Below are 14,275 nucleotides of genomic sequence, written 5' to 3'. Positions count from 1 at the left end.
CCCCCTCCCCCCCCCCGCCGCCCCCTTCCAAAGCATCGAGACTCTCGTCGACGTGGTGCAGCAAGCAGCAGCAACGAGTCGAACATAGCCGAACTGCACTTCTCCCATGGATCCCTGGCGCGGATGTGGATGGAGGATATCGAGCGAAGCTTCTTAATTACGGGCTTTCGCTGAAAGATTCGACGATAGAGAGAGAGAGAGAGAGAGGAGAGCAAAAGCCGATCCTTCTCGCGTGGCTCGACTTAAGACCCGCGCGCGGAATAATGGCTGTATGCCACCGTCGGGTGCCAACGACGTTGTTGCCCTCGAGTACTTACGTACCAAAGGCCGGGTCAAGAACGTACACGAGAGGGGCCCGCGCGCGTTTATTACGCCGAATAAAAGCCGATAAATTCAATCGCCCTTGTTTGCCGCTTCGATGGGATCGATCACTCTTCAGAGAACCTGCTCTCTCTCTCTCTCTCTCTCGATATTCCTGAGTAACTTTGACTGGTGCAATAAGCGAAACACGCGTACGATGGCAATTGGATCTTTAGGTGAAATGTAAATAATGGATGTAGGTGGTTCTCTGTGATTCTTCAGCCTTTGGTGTCTTCCAGCCATTTTTTCGGTAATGTTTTTTTGTACTCGTTGTAGACTGGTAATTGTATCGATTGTGTGAGATACAATGTGCATGTGCATATGAGTAAAAAGGCTGGCATAACGCAGAGACGTCTATAGGTAAAATGTGTATTTCGGTCCAAGTCACGAACCACGGACTCGAGCTCGTTATGCCGACTGAACGGTCTAAAGACGGTGATTGGAGAGAGGTAAATTGTTTGTTTTTTCTTGCGAGAATCACGAGGCACGCTGCGGAATGCTGCGTAACGTGACAATAACCGTAACATCGAAGTTACGTCCGCGTAACACGGAGATGTAAGAATTTTCTCGATCTTTCCCATATCGTAGCTAGCAGTTTCTTAGAAAATTGCGTCGTCGACTAGATTCCAAAGAAACGAAACTCGACGTAATACCGACAGACCGAGGAAAATCCCCCCGCGTGTTCTCCTTAACCAGAATCAATCGAATATCGTGGAAAGGGAGATGGCGATGGTGGTGGTAGCAGAGAGAGAGAGAGGAGGGATGGAAAGTTCGTATCGCAAGATTCGTCTCAATCCTGCGGAATAATGGCCGCGGGAGAACGGAAAGGACGTTTCCAGACTAACTGCATACAGCATCGGTGAGAGGCAGCAAGCCTAGGCTTTCCATCATCAAACCAAGCAACCTGGCTGTTCTACGCTCCGCTCCACTCGGCTCTCGCCGCACAACAGCCGCAGCACCGATGCAGACCATTACACGCGCGACCGGACACGAATAATTGTGCAACACGCTTAACTGATCCCATTCACCCTGATTCTACCCGCTTCCATCCGCTCGTCGGCGACTAACCCCGTCGCACCCCATTGCCGCGCACGATATGTACCCACCGCAACAGCCAACACAGCTTTCTCTCTCTCTCCCTCTCACTCATTTCGTGTACCACTACCATCATCGACATCGCTGTCATTACCGTTAACGTCGTTGCCGTTGCGCGAGACAATCGTCGTCGTCGTCGTCGTCATCATCGGTGGACGACGAACAGGCCCTGATCGAAGATGCCACGGAACGATCATTGATCCGACTACAACGCGACAGAGTGCTCGGGTTTATTTGGTCATTTCTAGCTCTGGCTTCGATTCGGGGAATTGGACGATGGGTTGTTAAAGAAATTGGGGAATTTCGTGCATCTTTTGTTTCTTCTTTTTGGTATGACAGAAAGGGTGGTTTGGTCGTTTCGAAGGTGTTTTTGGAATTAATATTACGTGATATTGTGTGATGCTTAATGAGAGTATTGTGAATACGGAATTTCAATGGAATTTTAAATTTAGGATGTTTTTGATAAAAAAGTTCGTATTAAAATTATAGATTTTCTATTCACTTGAAATTTATATTAACAACATCCGCAGAATTAAAAACGTCACTCTGTAGGTATAATTACACATATTTTGGCAAAGTCCAATACTGATTCACCGACCAATCCCCTCGTCAATTTTCCTACTATTTTTAGCCTGAAAATAATTTCCCAGCCAGCCATTGTTACTCAAGAACTTCGATAGGATACAGCGGTAACGCGAGGCAGAATAAGTCCAGCTCGAATTCAAGCACCGCCTCGCGATTCTTCCCCAACCACCACCACCACTATCCTACATCCGTTACAACTCGGGAACATTTTCATCGAACGGTTCAAAAGACCGCAAAGAACCGATCGACCGATCATGACCGCTACAATCGAGATCTCTCTTCCCCGCTAACGGACAGCACAGACAATCCTATCACGATCCAGCCTCTCTTTACAGTTACCAGCTCCCTCTGCTACGCCTACAAACCAGCCCGCCGTGTGATCATTACAACGATTCCCGAGTTAAAAGCTGAAACGTTCCGATCGGTGCCGCGTTTCTTTCCGAACTACCGTGTGCGACGGAAGAACGATGCCTGTGTGCGCGCATAGCCACGCTGATTGATCACCCTCCTCTCTGGCAGAGCTCGTTTCTCTGTTCCCGGGCAAAAGCGAGTGGGTCCTCCACGAGCCGACGGATAACGACTCGAACGCGTGCCATCCCCCTTCGATATTCCTGACAGACACCCGGAATCGGAGGGGTAAGCGGCGCAACGTCGTTTCTTCCTGGTAAAAACTTCTGAAGAAGTGTCCTTAGGTTAGTGTAACGGAGCATTTGTGGTGCGGAATTATATCGACAAGGCAGAGTCTTAAAGTATGATTCGGTGAATTCGAGAAAAAACTGAATCGATATTTTTGTATTTTTCATTGTACATTGATGAGAATCTTAAAGATGGATAGCTGAAGTTTTTCCCATGAAAATGAGTCCACAGTCGACCTTATTCGGACTACTTTTCGATCTCGGTTCGGTAATTAAGGGACACCCGGTATAATCCTCCTACCAAAAAATTGTCCGATTACAGTCATGTTTGGGCTCATTTTCGTCGAAATAATCTTACCTATACTTCTCTAGAATTCCCATGTAGATGCAGCGAAAGGGAACATTTTCTTTATTTTCGTTGCAACGTATCTCACAATTGAAACAACTAATAATGTTAAGCTCGAGTAAAAAAGATACACTGACCCAAGGACTACTGTACTCCTCGCCGAGATACATCGGACTTACGTTTACCCACAAGGGAAGAGAGCTTGCGGAATATCGATGCTCGCGAGGGTGGAAAGGATGTTTAGAAGACGGACGTTCGAAGGATTCTTCGGTAGAAGGGGCAGCGGCGAGGGTGGACAATGCCGAGGCCCGCGTAATGGACCGATTACCCCTCCCAGCCGATCGTATTGACGAGACTTTGATTAGGGTCGAGTGGCCAGATCCGACGGGTAAGTACCGACCGGCTGCGCACCCTGATAAACCGCCGCCACCATACAAAGCGACTCCGTGTCTAAGCGAATGAGCATCCCGCTACCGGATCCCCCGGATGGCTTGGAACGCGACTCCTGCGGAGTCATTGCGCTTTTCTTTCGTCGGTGGAACGAGAAGGGGAACAGTCATTTGCTAATTGCGCGGTGGGTTGGGTGGAATGTTCGGTGCTTTTGAAGGTTGTGATGGAATGGGTTCGGGTGGAGTTGCGGTTTTTCTGAATGTGGACAAGATAGGGATACTGTTTTGAGTCTTCTTGCGTTTGGACAGGAAGATACAAACATGCATGATGAGATATCTGTATAGCAATTTTGTAATCTAATAACTCGATACTTTTATGCGTTAATTTCGCACTTCAGGAACGGTGTTAATTTCGAGAGAGAAAATGACTGGCAATAATAGATAATTACAAAGTATGACAAACAAGTAAAAAAAGAGTACATCACTATCTCGTAAACAAGTGAAAAAACTCGTTGCTAATTGATCGTGTAAAAAAGTATGATCATCACAAGGAACACTTACGCTCGGTATGTTGTCATTGTTACAGACACCCTCTTGCAGCAGTCGATCGCGAATCTCCCATGCGAAAATCGACGGGCATTCACGTTTGTAGTCGGCGATTTTGTTAACCACTGGCGTGGTCGCGACACGTGGTTTGCTACCGCCGATTGCACGTGGTTTGATCGAACCGGTCTCGTAGTACCTGAAAAAGGTAAAACCAGTTTCTTCTTTGACAGAGACAGTGAAACGTTTATAAATAGCGTATTATTTTACGTATATGTTAACCGAAGAAAAAAATAACACAACAAATATACGTGGAATAAACGATAAAGTGATATCGAGTTACAATTTCTTCGTGTGAAATTAATAAGAATACGATGATTAATCGCTAACCTGCCGAGGATCTTGGAAACGCATCCGTTGCTGACTTGTAGTATGCGCGAGATATCGCAGGGCCTTGCGCCGCTGTGAGCCAGTTCGACGATCTTCTGCCTTGTAGAGTCTGGCAATGGTCGGCCATTGACGTAAACACCGCCAAGCTGGTTAACCCCACTGTGTCCTGCAGCCGAGCACCCAAATATCGAGTTCTGTCCGACCATAGAACCCCCGCCAATACCCGCACCACCCCCGTGCATCAAGTCCTCCTCTGTGAATCAAAACGCGCGCAACGTGTATTCTGTCACTTAGCCAGGGTGTCTGGTTGGGTAAACATCGGCCATATGTGTCCACGTGTACGCGTACACACCGCGTTCTTATTAGTCTGATTGCACCACCATCGTCCATCGTCATCATCCTCATCGCCCCCGTGAGCTCGCAATACCCAGTGACGAACACATGTTACAATTAATGATTACATTGTCGATGGACGGGGTTTTAACCGTGACTGTGAACCTCGCGGAGCGAAGATTAGAAATTGGATTCTCTACGGGAATGATTAACCCCCCCATCGATAACACACGGCTACTAATTTTCTGCCGTGCAATTCTCTCGTCTGGGGCCAATTTCGGTGAAATGGGATTCTCTTTGGGATCTTCGTCAAAGGTGTCCAATGTTGAATTTTCGAAACTTTGAATTTTGTAATTTCGAAATTTGAAATTTAAAAATTTGTAATTTTGAAATTTGAAATTCTCAAGCTCTTGAACTTTACATTTTCAAATATAGGTATACTGCAATTTAAGAGCATTCTTTGCAAATAATACGCATTGGAAAATTAATTACACAATAATACATTATTCTTTTGTGGTGCATTCTGTGATACATGAAAAGTTACTGTTACTTCCGTGCTTTAAACATTTCACATTATTCCAACAGAAAAGAGCGTGTTGGTGCACTTAAAAAGGTAAATATATGTCTCGGTTGTAAAACATAAGACAAAAGCCACCGAGACAAAAATACACGCATTCTTCTACATTCTCCTTCGTGTTTAATGTTCCCAGACACAGTAGAATCATGGTGCTTGAAATTGCCTGGAAGGCACAGTTGGACCGCAAAACGTTAATCCTCGTACGAGTACCGTTTCACGATAATACATGGCGCATGTTAAGACGGAAGAGAGAACTGTAACCAGTAACGTACTGTTAAATTCGTTACAAGTCTCAGTAACTTCGAATTCACTGAATAAATGTTACACAAAACCAACACGAACATCCGTGGCTTTTATCGATTGCAACGCACATTGTACGAGTCAATGATGAGCTATAAATATTTAAAAAAGACACGTAATTGTTAATATTGTTACGCGACAACAGGCATACCGATTGTAACATAGTCTACAATCGCCACTGGTACAATTTCAAACACTAAAGAGTACACCGACAATATTTGCATTGGTTAATCGATGGAAATACCCGGGACCACAATTAACTCCGTTTTTCGATGACACGTTCGTAAAAATCAATAAACTTTTGGTAAATTTAACGAGATAAACGGCTGAAAATAATCAGACTATTCGATGCATACACACTTCGTCAATTTATAAAAACGTGTTTACTAAAAAACCAACAAAATAAAAAAAAGTAACAAAAACAAAAGCGAGGGAGAGTAAAAACAACATTCTGTATCACCATTATGGACGACGACGACGACGAGAATTCAGCGTAAAACGCCCCCGAAGGGCATTAACATTCCCGCCACCAAAGAATCAACCCGTTCTTTTTACCAAGCACGAAGAAACACAACGAGGTGGACGTGCAAAGTGGGCCTTTTGCTCTTTTGTCGCCCAGCCTTTCTCTAAATTTACGTGCTAACGCCGACAGCGTGCGAAGAATAAAGGCTGAGTGAACCCCGTGGCAGCAGGCTCATGGCTCTCTGTACGGGGTACACACGGCCGGGCGCAGGGACCGCGCGCGACAAGGCTGCTACCGTCGCCTGCCGCTGCAGGCTCGCGTTAAATGCATCTTGCAATTAACGAATTTAATTAATCTGCCGCTTTTGCGGCGCGCAAAACGACAAGAAATAGTTGAAACGCAATTTGAATGGTCTGGCCGTGCGCGCTGCATCGCTACGCCGCGCCGTATGAAACCACTTTGTGTGTAACGTCGCAGCACATCGTTGCGCCCGCGTTTTCATCAGCCTTTAGCCTGGCGTCACGAGAGAGCCGAGATTCCACGCGTTTCGTGCTTATTTCACGCTCAAAGGGGGCGCACGCATTTCCGCCTCTGCAACTATCTGTCACTTTTCCACGCCTCCCCGTGGACTCAAACACACGTCGTTCGGTTCGCGGTGCCCGACATAATTTTGTAAGAATAGGGAATTTTTTCGATAGACATTTTTCGATCTATCGAAAGAGGATAAAAACGATCGAAGATCGATTGCTTAGAAATTTCTACGACAATCGCACTGTGTTTCTTCCAGTTGGAATACACTGCGTACCGCAGACACTATGTGATCTATGGAATTGCACCATTGACAGTGCAGTACTTATATCGCTAAGGACAGTTGAGAGGGGGCTGTTCTGTTAACCGACTTAACCAAGCAGCCGACAGGTCCTTTCCATGTTAAAAAGTGACAGCCGTCAACAGACAAGTAAAATAAGCTCATTAAAGTTCGTTTTATCAATCGTCACCAGGGGGACCCTCTATTCGAGTGCACGACACATCAGAGGACAAGGTAAACGAGAATTTTGCATAAAAGATTAAAGCGATATGTTCGCGGGTAATGGACATTTTTACGCGGCACTTTGGCGACTGTGGTCGGGCAAAAGCGTAAAGTCCGTTCGATTATGCATGCCGCGTAAAGGAGACGATAACGACACAACGTTAAGACATTTTCCTTGATCCGATTAAAATGGCGGCCACCCTTCGCAAATTCCGCTCTGCCGTGCCGGACACCGAATGAATATTCATTCGAGGGCCAGTTCAATAAACGCGTATGTAAATGTACAAACGAGACGCGGGTTTTTGATGCGTGCGAAGCATCACGGGGCGTCCCTTGAACGAATCATGCGCCATCTTCCGAGATAACGTTGGGATTAAGCGTTCGTATCGGCCACCGGCGATCTACTAACGCAACATAGTAGTCCCCTTTCATGCAATGCGAAGATTATCTCGCGACCGACATATTTTTTTGTTTTGCTTTACGCCGACAAGATGCTCCTGTTACGCAATTTGCATCATTGCAAAGTGTCTTTAACGTGTGTGGTGAATTATTTAATCGAGAACAGTCCTGGTCTGAGAAATCCTCTTCGTTCTCGTTCTCAAGTATGAACTTGCATCTTACATTAGGTGTCTGTATCAAAGTATACACAATTCGCTATTTTCTAATACAAAAATTGACCGAAAAATTTATTGCCAAAAGAATGGGTGCTAATGCATCTTAACTTGAACGACCTTTGAAATAAGAGCACCGTAAATGGAAATGTTCAAATTAATAATTTCGAAACGCTAAATACTCGTACATTGAAAATCACGACCAAGGAAATCAAGCGAAAATCAGAGCGTCCCATCTCTCCGACCCCCCCGCGGGAGGCCGTTGTTTTCCTTTCGAACTCATCCGTCGTAAAAATAAACGGACACGGAGAGGCATCGAAATCCCGGGCGTCGCGAGAAAACCCCAGGTCGTCTCTGCTTTATGGGACGACACAAGCCCGGCGACGGTTTTTCACGAGTTTAATTCATTACAAAGAGGGTGTGACTCGGACACATACACGCAAAGAGAAAGAGAGAGAGGGAGATCTCGTGGCTGGAGGAACGCACAAAGTACAAAGCCTGTCTCTGTCGGTCTACCGGTCGATTCTCTCGCTCCCTCTTTGTCTCTTCCCTCTCTCTACATACCCTTCTCTCTTTCTCTCTCTCTCTCTAATTCTCGTCTCACGCGAGGAGAGCGAATCGTCCGTAGCACAGCACCGACGACTCGTGCACACGCCGTCCGCACACATTCTTTATACATAATTTCGCGTTAATCTACGCGACGACCAGCGCAAAAGCGAGTCATGCCGCAAAGTGAGGCAAAAAGGTTCCACTTGGCTGAGCGTGAAACGGGACACAGATTAAATCCCATCCTGGCGGCGCACGACGTCGCGGCACCCTTCCTCTTCGTCCAACCCCCCTCCCCGTTTCGCCACGACCGCTCCCCTCCCACCCTCCACCCGTTTCCCTCCCTTCATGCCGCCCTACGTCGCTCAGCCGAGCACAAGCGCGGCCCCCCCCCCTCCAACGCTTCGCGGCCGACCTCCCTCGCCAAACAACCCCTGAACCTACCGTCGTTCCTAACGCTACCCGCCCTAGACAAGAGGGGAGGGAGTGGGAAAATTCTGCCATTTCGTTCTCTTTAAGCACGGAAATACTTGTCCGCTGTTTAACGCATATAAATACATTCTTCGCGACGATTCACAGGGCTTTGCTTTCTCTTTTTTTCCTTTCCCTTCTTTGCATCTTGGAGAAGTTTGTCTCTGTCGGTGTTTTTTTTTTTTTTTTTAGTGTCCCTGTGACACGGGAAGAATGAATGAATTTGTGAGGTGAAAGAGGTGAGAATTGTTAAATTAGAAAAAGTTAGAATAGAGGGAACAGAGACAGAGAGTGGGAGTAGCTAAATAGCTACCTGAGCCTCGGAGATCAACTTGGATAGCGTAGGTTTAAAAAACGTGTAACGTTAAAAGAATCACGTCTTACACGCTGGTTTATGAAACGTCTATACCCTTGCTGTTCTCGCGAGAAAGGTAATAGGTGGTCTGTAGCAGTAATGTAGTATTATAGGATCGTATTGAGTCATTCCTACGCGTTGAAATATATTTTTTAATTGAATTTGTGACGATACAGTAGGTTCAGTATCGAACAGAAATAATAAATCACGCACCGAGAAGTTATATAACAGAGAATCATCGATTAAACGACAAATTTCGAAGCGAAGAGTAATCCATGTTAAAAAGAATTACAATGGTGTATCACGAAGAGTACACACTTCGTAACACCTCCTCTGTTTGTAACACCGTGGCGAGTAATAATCGCTTGTATGTCGACGGCGGTGGCGTTATATCTTTGTAGAACGCGTAGCAATTCGCGACCGTGTCCGCGATATCCGCGTTCCGCTTACGGCGTTCTTTATTTCGGCTGCAGTTTCTACCGACGGGCGAAATGCGCGAGACTAACGGCCGCTCGTAAACACCGTCGCGAGCGAGAACGCCACACGCCGTTGGTTTCGCGTTGAAAATATTTTCCCATTCTAACGACGAGCGCAGCGCGCCACGAGGAAAGGAGTCGAATTAACTGATTTTTAGTTGGAAAATGGCGGCGTGTGTTGTACCACACGAATAATACCGATACATCCGCATACACATATTCGTATGAAAACAATATCTGTTTCCCAAGAGAGACAACAAAACGAACAGTCGCAGCGTCGGCTGCTGATGCTGGAAAGGAACGATTGATCGTTATCCGATAATAGAAACAAAACAGGTCGACGAACCGGCTAATGCGCGCCACTCGAATTCCCAACGATGACGGAAAGTTTACGTCAGGATGTTTGTTTAATGGGACGCAATAATATTATGCGGGTAATTAGTCGCGCGTTTTCAAACGGCATCCATTCGAATGTAACGAGTTCCGCGACTGGTTCTCCCCGCGTGCGCACACAGAGAGACAGAGAGTTCGATACTGACTGCGATACTTCAGACGTGGAGTGCTACTATTCTCGTTAAAAACATGTAAACTCCTCGAGCTACGGACCAAGTCACGGCGACGTACCGAAAAAGTTATCGAGTACTTCGAGGTGCGTCGCTTCGTTCGTTCGATGAATTCACTTCGATGATTTTTTTTTTTTTTTTTTTTTTTACGATATGAAGAGTGGCGGTATGTCTGTGGTCAATGTTGCGGAAAACGTTTCAAATTGGAGATATTTAGCTACCTCTTGCATAAAGTGACAAGCATACGTATGAAACTCTAGAAGATTATTGATAAAATCGGTGCTGCTATATAAAACTATACGAGGGAGAAATTTTCTATATTTTTTATTGGGAACAAGAGAATTAATAAGAATGTGCGAAGGGAGAAAAACTTGAGATAATTTTTACTGATAAATGTCATTAATTACACTGGTCTTAATCTCTTGGGAAGAAAGCATGGTAAATGAATGTTTTATTAATGACTCTCTGCAAAAGTGTTTCACCAGATATGTATATAATGTACAATAATATTTTTGACCTCAATTTTCCAATCGTTCTTCTTGGAAATGTTGTATAAATAAAACCTTGAAACGTCAATCTGTTCGCCATCTTACTACCATGAAAAATTCTCCTATGATTAACAACTTTCCGCCCGAACGAAACCCGTGAAAATCGAATAACACAATTTGTCCCTATCGCTATCCATATACATATATCTATATACACGGTGCTCGAAAAAGCGTGCCCGGCCCTTAAGCTCGAGAATCGCCGTTCCGTGGCTTAATAACGTTCAAAGACGTAACAAGCGGAATCCCATTAAGCGAAGAGTCCGCCGGAGCGCACGAAGAATATCCCCGCGCGCGCGCGCGTTTCGCTGAAAATATTTTCCTTTCATTCATTTCACCGGGCGTCAATGGTGGACGAGGAGAAGCAAAAGGGGCGGAGGAGGAGTATATAGCGCGGGAAAACCCAGCAGGGCGCGTTTTATTTATTCCAAAAGAGAGGTAACACTCATTAAACGTTATTATCACGTCGTTGGGACGAAAGGGTTGAAAGGAGCGCGAGCGCGAGAGAGAGAGAGAGGGGGGAAGAGTTCGCACTGACAACTTGCTCCAAACGTTTCGGGCTAAATCCACGTCAGGAGGAAGCAAGAGTTTCATCTGAACGCGTCCTACCGCGACATCAAAGATGGCGTGCGGAGCATACATTCTGTAATGAGTTGAATCGCGGCAAGAGCGAGACAGTAAGTCTGTCTCTTCCTTTCAAACGGGTACACGATCCCTCCCTCTCACTTCAACTTCCTCCTCTGGCGAATTCATTACGGGGCAGTGTTAAGAAGCAGCGTTGAATTAGCGAAAGCAACGCCATCCTAACGGCGTATACTCGTTACCGCGCCTCTTATTATTAAAGCCGCGAGGCATCGCCGTGGATCTTCGTCACTTTTCACCGGGAAATAGGGAGAGAAAGAGGGTGAGGGAGGGGAAGAGCCGCACTACAGAACAGCAGCAACGGCTGCAGCATCGAAGTTAGTAGACGGATGATTACACTCGCGCGTTCCTTAATTATAATTGCGAAGTCGCTAGTAACGTAATTGGTATTTAAATGCATGCCGGATAATTTAAGGTCGTGCAGAGAGCACTGTTTCTATTTTCTCCTTATTTCTCCCGTCTTGTCTCTCTTGGTCCTTTTAGAAAACCTTTTCCCTCAGCTAATTTGTTGTGTTAATGGATGATACTTGCGATAGGACGGTAATTGTGTAATTTTAGCAAATTGTTCCTTGTAATCATCCCACTACTGTTTTAACTATAATCCGAATCAGCCCCAACATACGGTATAATAACGGCAGAGATAGCGGGAAACGGTCGAATCCGCGAGGAAAAACAGTTTCTATCGGTACTCTGTCGCGGAGACGTAAATTATGAAACGAACGGGGAAAATCTGGAGATGCATTACGAGCGATATCCTATTGCCTCGCCACGGATAATCCCGCACCCTCGACATTTATTACCCCTCGAAAAGTCGGCGCAGGTAATCTCCGCAGCTTCGGCTGGCACGCGAGCCGACCAGGCCAGCACGAGCGGCCCATAACCATTAACAAATCTTGTAGCCTAGCACGAAATAAAGTGCTCTCGTGAATCGGCCGTTTGATTCCAATAGCTACGGGGGCTGCTTTTATGGGAAGCAAAAGAGACGACGTAGGGGAGTGAGTGAGAGAGGGAGAGGAGAGGAGGAGAGGAAAAACCCGTGGAAGAAAGAAGGGCGCGCACGCTCGTGCCCGCAAGGGTATTGTAGATATCTCTCTCTCGCTCACTCACTGCTCGTCGCAACTGTACGCGATGCTCGAACGCGCGGTGGTGCACACACCAGCACGAGAAGGGGAGAAGAACTCTTCTGTGAGGCGAAACTCGGGTATTATGATCGTGAAACGTAATACGATCCGGCCAAACTTCGGATAAACATACACGCCCCTGGTACACACACCGGCTGACCTAAGCCAGACCTGCCTGCCTGGCCTGCCGCTGGAATCAATTTTAACGGACCGAAATTGGAGGGAATTATCAGATAGAGGTGTAGAACTTGGATCTAGGGCTGATGCAGAGATTGTAACTTTTGCTTGCCAGCGATTATAGTCGGGCGAAGGAAGATTTTGGGTTGTTCCAGGGTAAATAAGGTTAGGTTAAGCTTTCCTTCTGCGTATTGACTCTTTCACTTCTGTTTTCACAAAAACATCGGAAAATCTACATTTTTCTCAAAATTCTCTTCAATCCCGATCAAATAAGAAACATTATTTATATCAGATACATGGGAAGTATAGTTAATTAAAAAAATATCCACCTTGAAGAACAGAAGAATTAATCTCACAGCCGCGTCGATTTGCACCACTGCGAGAAGCTAGCGCGCGCACATACACGATTCAACGAGAAACGAACGCGCACAAAGGAGAGACAAATTGGCGGTGTAGGCGCTCCGCTTATTAAAGCCAACGCCTGACCTAGCATGACCTGAAGCAATACACCGATTGTGCCGAGTGTTGTAGCCCCGACAGAGCGGTAAAGAGAAAGGGAAAATAAAGAGAGAGATAGAGACAGATAGAGAGAGAATGACGGGCACCGAATCGGCGGAGGCTTTTTGGGTAAAAGGCGCCACCCTTCGGCGTCGAGTCTTCTCGTTGAAGGGGCTGTTGGCCCGACAGAAGCCAAGGAAAGGCGTGTCGGGTTACCGGCTAACCCCGGGGGTAACCGCGAGCCCCACCTAAGCCCATAAGCGTACACGTATTTGCTCGCCCCTTCGTATAACTCATTGCGAAGGTCACAAATTTAGCCCGAAGGCTGCGGTGCGATTCGAACCACCTATGATCCTCTTCCGGGCACACTGACATCACCGGGGCCACTGCTAACGGAAAGGTAACAAGATGTAAATTGAGACGCGTTTAGAAAGGATACACTGTGCTAATTAGGATACTCGGATGTTACAAGAACGTAGAATATTATCAACACCGGTGGAAGTTTATGTGTGTGTGTGTGTGGTCACAAATGTGGTTAGGAATCAGTTTTTTCCACGTTCAATTCACTTGTACAGTTGGAGAGGATTTAAAACAAGAGGGTGTGAGAGTATGTTTGTTCGATGGTGTCGCTCGAAGATTACTTGAAAACAGAGAAGGGGCTTTAGGTTTGCGTGTCGTTGAGGGTGGTGTGGACGCATCGATTTGTCCTAAGGTGCTAATTTTAGGATATTGTTTACTAGAACCTAGGTAAGAGGATCTAGGGTGTAGTGGAAACTGTGGGACATCTGAAGGGAGAGGAATTTCTTGTGTAAAGATATGTCAGAAATGACTATTAACACAGTCTCTGATGGACCGATTTTCGATGACTTTCCGATCACGCCGCGTGGGTCCTGTGCGCCCCCCACGTTGTCGAGACTAACAGTTTTCATTATGACATATGCCTTGTAATATTTATAAGACTGCAAAAATCATTGTTATCGAGAAAAAGGTGTAACGTTTAAGATGGATTACAGAACAAAGCAAAACTTATCGTCGTAGTTGTATAGTTCAAGTTAATATTGTTCATTTCTCATATTGAACGTTAAATCAATTTTTGTGTATCGAATTACAGAAACTTTATGACTACAAAATTTCCCTTCGGCGATAGATTTAGTAACGAAAAATGAAGATAAATTTAAGTACAACGCACCTATCTATTTAGGTGGTCAAGTAGGTTCAAATACC

General features: G+C 45.8%; 1 protein-coding gene across 1 annotated transcript in view; it reads right to left on the bottom strand.

Annotated features, from left to right (window-relative positions):
• Positions 1-13,980, bottom strand: part of LOC108578711 (paired box protein Pax-6-like) — a 36,811-nt gene extending 22,831 nt beyond the window's left edge. Inside the window, 6 exon segments of the mRNA XM_017942089.1 lie at positions 3,972-4,152; positions 4,344-4,646; positions 12,056-12,103; positions 12,105-12,156; positions 12,159-12,204; positions 13,972-13,980. Coding sequence (XP_017797578.1) covers positions 3,972-4,152; positions 4,344-4,646; positions 12,056-12,103; positions 12,105-12,156; positions 12,159-12,204; positions 13,972-13,980 — 639 coding nt within the window.
• Between the last annotated feature and the right edge of the window lie 295 nt (positions 13,981-14,275).

The sequence above is a fragment of the Habropoda laboriosa genome, unplaced genomic scaffold (genome assembly GCF_001263275.1).
Source record: "Habropoda laboriosa isolate 0110345459 unplaced genomic scaffold, ASM126327v1 scaffold28, whole genome shotgun sequence".
NCBI lineage: Eukaryota > Metazoa > Arthropoda > Insecta > Hymenoptera > Apidae > Habropoda > Habropoda laboriosa.
Note: the sequence above shows the minus strand (reverse complement) of the source record. Positions and strands in the feature narration are given on the sequence as shown.